The 7,593-nt window shown below is 42.2% G+C and overlaps 1 protein-coding gene across 15 annotated transcripts; it reads right to left on the reverse strand.

Annotated features, from left to right (window-relative positions):
* Positions 1-464: 464 nt before the first annotated feature.
* Positions 465-7,284, reverse strand: LOC129583014 (uncharacterized). 15 transcript variants are annotated; one of them, XR_008689709.1, is made up of 9 exons: positions 6,866-7,168; positions 6,278-6,792; positions 5,200-5,267; positions 4,423-5,128; positions 3,926-4,049; positions 2,470-2,574; positions 2,078-2,415; positions 1,387-1,499; positions 469-1,115 (listed from the first exon to the last, which is right to left on the reverse strand). XR_008689709.1 is itself a non-coding variant. In XM_055474691.1 (8 exons), the coding sequence occupies exons 4-8, from the start codon at positions 4,998-5,000 to the stop codon at positions 1,001-1,003; spliced, it is 468 nt and encodes a 155-aa protein (XP_055330666.1). In that variant the 5' UTR covers positions 5,001-5,128; positions 5,200-5,267; positions 6,278-6,792; positions 6,866-7,168; the 3' UTR covers positions 465-1,000. The 15 variants fall into 15 exon arrangements, 7 of the variants coding, with proteins under 7 accessions (XP_055330666.1, XP_055330661.1, XP_055330664.1 ...); XR_008689708.1 differs by having other exon boundaries at positions 2,470-2,562; positions 4,111-5,128; XR_008689704.1 differs by adding an exon at positions 6,119-6,210 and having other exon boundaries at positions 3,926-5,128.
* Positions 7,285-7,593: the final 309 nt, after the last annotated feature.

Consider the following 7,593-nt stretch of genomic DNA (forward strand, 5'->3'; position numbering starts at 1 on the left):
GTGTTGATAACTCGACGATGCTAACAAAAGAAATTCTGGTAATAACCTAATACATGCTCCAAACTACCGCTGCCCGCACTTAAGCAAACAACGGGATACATTATACAGTAATATGACGCTCCAAACGTCCAGGGCACGGATATGCGGTTTATGTATGTATCCATGAAATACATATCCCAGCACTGTACGCTCTAACCGGAATCACTGCCGCTTGACATCCTTGTAATCTGCATTGAACTGCGTACCAAAAAGGCTTAATAACCGAATTATGTCTTCTGAAAGAAGACACCTTGTGGAGAATGTCCTAAACATTCCCCGGAATGCGTTATCTTTAATTTTGCTTGTTATTTGCAGTGTCCAGTACTCGTACACTGTACACTAAAGCGAAAATTCCCGATAAACTGTACACAGTCGAAGTTCATATGACATCATCATCTCTGTACTATCAATCTATCGGTCGATGTCGTAACGCTTTACACTTGCATACGGAGCGCGGAAATCAAAACACTATACACCAGAGAGAGTACAAAATTAATGTTGCAACAAGTAATTGATTCAGAGAGAAGATAAGCGTTTGTTTCTTGACCACATGTACAAATCTTGAAAAGTTCAGTGTGACAGCAACGGCCACCTTTTTATATGCAGGCATCAACTTCCATTACCACGTGTTTCGGCAGAAAGCCAGCATTTTCTTATCCCCTTTCCAAACATGGAATTCCAAAAAAAATTGTCAGTCCCGAATTTAAATAATGAATTTCAATCTGTTACAGGTTAAAAGAATTTCCACATTTTTTTTACATTTCCACATTTTTTACATTACGCAACGAGCAAATTACTTGCTGCATGCGCTACCACAATATTCGCATTAGAAGCAAACTAAAGAAAAGCGCGCTAAAAAGCACATATTTTCCGCAAAAAAGGTAATGTAACTGCCAAACAAGGAGCGGTCGGTTAGGCAATATAAAAAATGGCGGTTACTTTGATTGTGCCGCTTCCGGCGTTAACCGGAATGGGCGGTGGCTTGCGGCGTGTCCACATTGCACAGCGAGCGCACTTCTTGACGATGCAGTAGCCCACGAGCTAGGCCCAGCACGCCGACAAGCACAAACGGCACCCTGCAAAAATGACACTTTGTTAATTAGATACCTATTTGGTATAATTAATTCTCAGAATATTCGTGATTTCTTAACAGTTTTCTGGTATTTACAGTAATTGTTTTATTTCGGTGTCACTATTTTATCTGTATATAAGTATTTATATGTTTATGTTATATCGAAATATTCGGTTATATTAACATCTATATGTTTGCAGTTATTTAGTACTGAGTCTATCTGTACTGACTGAGTATAACGCAAAGGGAAATTCAGCGTAATTTAGAAGACTTACAAGCCAACCAGGAGCGGCCGATAATCGATGCCGCCATTTCCGCTAGTCTCCGATCCGGCGGCTGCCAAGACGACATGGATGATCATGTTAAGCTGCGTGAATAGAAACACCACCTGCAATGGCACAACCGCAACATCAGCGTCCGTATATATGCCCTTTATATCTGAAGCTGTTTCGATGATGATTACTTATGGACCTCTGTTAAGGATTTTCTGCTAGAATATAAGTGTCTGCGATCTTGAAATATTCCTCTGTATTTATTTTCTCCCGTTTTCTCCCATGAATAACAGCTATTATTTGTCGGGACATCCTATGTTTCCCCAAATGGTGGGTTTATAGGATTAGGATATAATGCGGTATAAATAGGACTATTTATAAGAATGCTGTTGTCTGGATGAATCGTTCGTAACTGGTCGATAACAATAAGTGGGAGCAGCGGGCGAACTATGTCCTACCCGGTCAGGCTATCTGCACCCTGTGTTATGGCATAACAAGACAAAGTCAACCGAAACTGCCAGAAGCATCAACCACAGTTCACAAACAGCAACATCTGACTCAGCGCGTGGCTGCAGCAATAATCAAAGAATTTGTCTAATAAAAAGTAGTCGTTGGTTAAATATTGCAAATCGATACTGTGGAAGTGGTAATGCTGAACGGTCAAGCGCTGACCGTAAAACAGCATGTGACGTACCTGGGAGTTGAAGTCGACCATCAGCTGAAATGGGATAAGCAGTTCCAGAAAGTGAAACGAAACATTAATTTCGGTATCCAGAAGATCAAGCGAGTCAGAACCGGTCTCAGCATCCCTCAGCGAGCCACCCTTCACCACGCCTTCGTCGAGCCGTACATAGATTACTGTGCACTGGCTTGGTCCACGGCGTCTTCGGGAGAGCAGAAGGAGCTGAAGAAACGGCAAGACGCGGCCTTGCGGACCATCACCGGCGGCAGTTGTCGGATAACACCGCAACTGTACGAGCAGCTGGGCATCACACCAGCGACCGACCGATGGCGGCAAAGGAAGCGGTATGGCTGTACAAGATACGTAACCGGAGCAGTTTTAATGTGCCGTCTTACATGACCAACCTGCTGCCATTCAAGGAAACGAGTGCGAGGTACGAGCTTCGCCGTACAGAGCGGATCGATGCCACCACGCGGCTGTGCATCGGGAAGACAACCCTGAAGATGAGGCTGAAACAGTTGTATGATAAAATAACGGGAAAAATGTTTACTAAAATTGTTGATGGTAAGACTAAAAAACTACGTGGGGAAGAGGTGTTCGGTTGTGGTTCTATTGAACTTTACCTGGCTACTTTACGTTCAAATAATCTGCTGTAGTATTATGTGACCTCGACTGTTCTACCATCTGAATGTTGTTATGTATTTGTTATTTTTTCTATTATTATCTGACCAGACTAGCGAGTGCCTCAGGGTTTGTCTGCTCTTGAATAAACTAAAACTAAACTAAGTGCTTTCGCGCTTCGATCTAGCCTTAATTGCTTCACTGTATGATACCTATGTATTTTTTTCGCTTATTCGTAACGCACAATTTTGTTTTTATTTTCTTAGGTTACTTCTTTGTTTTGTTCGAATTTGTTTGATTCGAATTGTTTATTCGGACAATGAGCAGTTTAATGTTACAGTAATTTACGGTATTGGGAAACTATCAGACTGCCGGAGACGAACGTTCAATAAAGAGCCTGCCGATGACATACAGATAAGAGGCGTCAATGAAGTACTCGTACGGTAGTTTTCTCGTATCGACAACTCTGAGCAGTAGTAAGTCTCAACCTTGATGACCTTGATACAGCGCTACCGGCTTGGCCACAGCGCAGCATGGCTTAATTTACACGCGGAACAAGACTGACCCTGCAGTTTGGCTTTTTTATCATTTATAACTCTTTGGCAATTTCGCGTGGCACGAACTGATTTCTCTGGAATTCTTGTTGCTGCTTTAGGTTCCGAAACAATTTTTCTATTACCGCTTGCACAAACTGAACGCTTGAGTTCCCACAATTTTTAATTACATAAATAAATACAAATATAAAACTATTATTATGTATTTATGAAACTATGCGTGATAAAAGCTTGAAACGTTAAATACCGCAGTTGCCGGAAACTCTACAACCGAAGATAACCAAACGCCACGCAGATAATTTGCACGAAACACAAGAAAATAACTGTTTGTACAACTTTGAAAGAAATTAAAACATTTATGTGCGACGGACTGGTAGCCGCTTCATCACTGAGCTTTTTCCTTTTCTCTACTTAATAAATCGAATAATATTCGAATTGTTTTGCTGATCTGCGGTGCTGAAAATTGGAAAAAATAGTACCACTGCGTAAACACTGTTTTATACCGACAATTTTGCAGCACGCAAAATTAACTTGCTCTCCTAAGTTGGGTATACAGTATTTAAACTGGATGCATAAATTCAGTTGGGTTAGATTCAAACGGCGGGGTCCGAAAAAATATGCGACTATGCAAAAACCATGCAATAAAGAACATTTTTGCGACAGGAATACAATGTCACGCACGTACCTCTAAATGGCGCATGTACGGCGGAGATCGGGCCAGTCCGGCTGGCGATGCGCAGGACGGACGGTGTGTGTGGCCGCAACGGCCACCGGGAGCTTGACCAAGAAACGGAAGGACGGCAAGGACCCTACATAAACCACGCACAGGCTATTGAACTAAGACGCTGTCTGCTGTAGTGTACAACGAACCCCAAGTAACAACACTGACTAATAAACAAGCAACAGTTTGTTATGTGCGCCCACACGGTGTGTTGCCAGTCCGTTTGATGGATGCTGTGTGCGGCGGGACGACCACACTACCTCCTACCGACCAATCGGAAACAGCAAGTTAACCTGCAACTGCCGTGATGCCTAATGGCCACGCCCCGGCCCGCCGAACTTTGGTCAGCGCACGACACGATGCGTCAGCCAGATTGCATTATTCTCGACGCATCTACTCGATCCCAGCCGAAAAGGAAAACAACGCTAAAGTTATTACAAAATGTAACAGACCTTACTGACCTCAAAGATACAGACTTGTCCATATAAAACCGAAGGAATCCCGATATGCAACTGCTGATTAATGCTTCTAATAAAATTTAAAACAATGTTTTAAATTTTATTTAAAACAATGTTTCCGATAAAATTTAATTGAATAGGTCGATATTAAACTGCGGCCCAAAGTACGAGTAAGAAAAGAGTGCATGCGTGGTGACACTACATGAGCCGCATTTATTATTTAAAAATTTAAAAAAAGGCAACATTCCTATTTACATTTGCTACAGCTAAGGATACGCAGCTTAATACTACCACAGCAGGTTTTCTCTGGCAACCTGCAGAGCACAACGCTGCGGAAGCTCATCGGACGCGACACCCTATTTTCCGAATTTTCCGACCAAAAAAATCGGTTGATATTTATTATTAATAATAATTATGGCGAAATGCAGCTGGTGTAAGATTAACAATTTTTCGCTTGCCTCTGACTCAGAACGACAACGATAAAATCTCTGGTTGCTCCAGATATCTCTGCAGCTCTAATAGAAAAACTTGCCGGTGCCTCGATTCTCCCAGGTCGTGTTTGTATCAGCGGCGGCCAACATCACGCGTATCGTGAGCAACGCTGAGTCAGCTCCATTAAGCGTCGGTAATAGCGTTCACCGCAGCATTCCATAGAAAACAGATTCCGATCAGCAGTGAATTCTTATCAGTCAGACTGCCGCCTAAAGATCTGCAAAATTAATGGTAGAAAGCATCGGTGGACGAAAATATCAGCCGGCACTTTTTCCTGGATGAGCTTACCACACAACCGACAGCGAAAGTGGGAATTAATTGCTGATGATATTTCAGTTTAACTGGCCATCAAAGCTCTGTAATTAGGCCGCAAATTTACTCGAACACCATTACAAAATCGTTCGGCGATAGATCCGAATGAGGACTGTTTTTAAAACAGGATCAACGTTCATACTGTTACTGTACATTATTATCGTTTATTTGTACGTATAATATTATTTTTACTTTTCGTTGATTACATTAATATTAAATTTTCGAATTAAATTGGTGCAGTAAAAGAACAATTATCAACAAGGCGAATGGACGCCGACAGAAGAAGACTCGCACGATCGTACGCATATTACTGTAGTGGCTCGCACATCTTGTACCACAGAGTTGGTGTACGGGAAAAATGTGCATCCAATATACACACTCTAACCGGGCAAAATGCACGCCTACGAAATAATGCGTGATTTGACTTCAAGATGAATTCTCCTTCTGAATCTGTCCAGAATCAAACATTTGCTTTAAAATTGTAATTCACCTTAGAAAAGAAGCTCTGTATCTGAGAACTCGAATTTTTCTGTAGCTGTAGAATGTTGACGCTGAACGTACCCCTCACTCTGCAGGGGCACCCCAAAAACCACAACAAATCAGTGTTTGAATTCGAGCTGACAGCAAAGATTTAAGTGAATGGCTGCTTTTGAGCATAAATTTAGTTAATAATTATTAGAGCTCTAATTTTTTTAATATTCAAGAAGGTTCTCCAGACCAGAAGTTGAGAAACATCAGAAATTTATCAATGCACGCCAACTGCGAATCGTGCGTTTTGCCCGGTTATAGTGTGTATATTGGGATGCACATTTTTCCCGTACACCAACTCTGTGGTACAAGATGTGCGAGCCACTACAGTACCTTATCGGCTAGCTTCAAGCGTACCGGTACGTACCTGATATGACGTGCGTAGTAACTTGTACGTGCTTCCTACGCCGTACGCGAGCGTACGGATATACTTTGTATATAATTCAATCAGGCGGTTACCTGTGCCGTGTGTTGAAATAGACACAAAAAACAATTATCGTTAATACGTAGTGTAAAGTTGACTCACCAATATAGTGCACGGCAAGTTTCCCCGGGATCTTGCGGAGATTCAGCCACTCCAGGTGGACACCTGGCGGTGAGATGGCGTAAACTAACGCGGCAGACGCCGTCACCACACGGATGATGGTCCAATTAATCCGTCATTTTCTTTGGGCCGTAATTTCCGCAGCGACAGTGGGTGACGACAAACTAGAATCGGCATTAGCGCCTGGGATGTGGCTATAACGCTGCTCAGGCTTTGCTGCCATTTCTGATTTGACGGCCCGCTCAGTTCTTTCTCCTCATCATGTTTCCTTACGGCTTAATGTACGTCTGCAAACATTGGGGAAGACTCAAAACACACAATTATGGTTTTTGGACAGATATGAGTGAAATGTTGCTGCACTGGAGAACAACGCGCAAAGAGCGAACTGCCGGTACAAGCCAAATGATCAATTGCAAATAACAGCAGCACCCAAAACCTGCCGGTGTCGGTGAGTAGCGGGAATGGCGAGTTCAGCAGTAATTTAGTTTCAATTAATTCTGAAATAATCCAAGTATGCAAATGCTGTATGCGTTTCCAGCAGGCATAACTGGTGTGGACAACTATGCTCACCCAAGGTCACCTTGAAAAACACAAGAAATAGTTATTCCTCAGCCGTTGGCGTCAGCTTTATGCGCAGATGTGTTGAGAATTTAATATACATTCCAGCTGACATAATATTATTCTGTATTGCGTGTAATGTTTATAAGATGCACATTATTATGTCATGACTCTTCTATACGGAAAAAAATCAACATGATAATGTGGAAAGCTAGTATTCAATCGCAATAGTAAGAATCTGGCTAATTCTTGAGCAAAAGACACTGTAACAATTTATCGACGTTTGATAGCCTCACCGATCACAGCGGTGCAGGTTTCGATGGAGGACATTTCTCGTCTTCCGCCGAACCATAGCCGCCTTTATATCGCTTTTGAGATCGAACCGTTACAGAAATTTCTATTTATCATTAGAAATCTGAACAAAGGTCACGTTTTCTGCCATGTAAGCAGGCAATAATGCTGTATGTATGGGGAATCTTCATATACAAAAGTGAACTGTAGGAAATGATCGCGGCTTCGCAGTGAGACTTTCTGGGCAGCATGCTGGCATAACAGAACAACACATGGCGCTGCAGACACTGCTCCTACAAACAATAAATTCCACTTACTTGTTAAAGTACATTATTGTCGTTATCGGAAACTTGCATTTATGTACCGGAAAACGAAGCCGTACATGTAATAATTCCATTGCTTTTTGCAGAACAACTGATTCCGGATAACTGAATAATTATCATAAGTGG

This window comes from Paramacrobiotus metropolitanus, unplaced genomic scaffold (genome assembly GCF_019649055.1).
Source record: "Paramacrobiotus metropolitanus isolate TYO unplaced genomic scaffold, Prichtersi_v1.0 Parri_scaffold0000009, whole genome shotgun sequence".
Taxonomy (NCBI): Eukaryota; Metazoa; Tardigrada; class Eutardigrada; order Parachela; family Macrobiotidae; genus Paramacrobiotus; species Paramacrobiotus metropolitanus.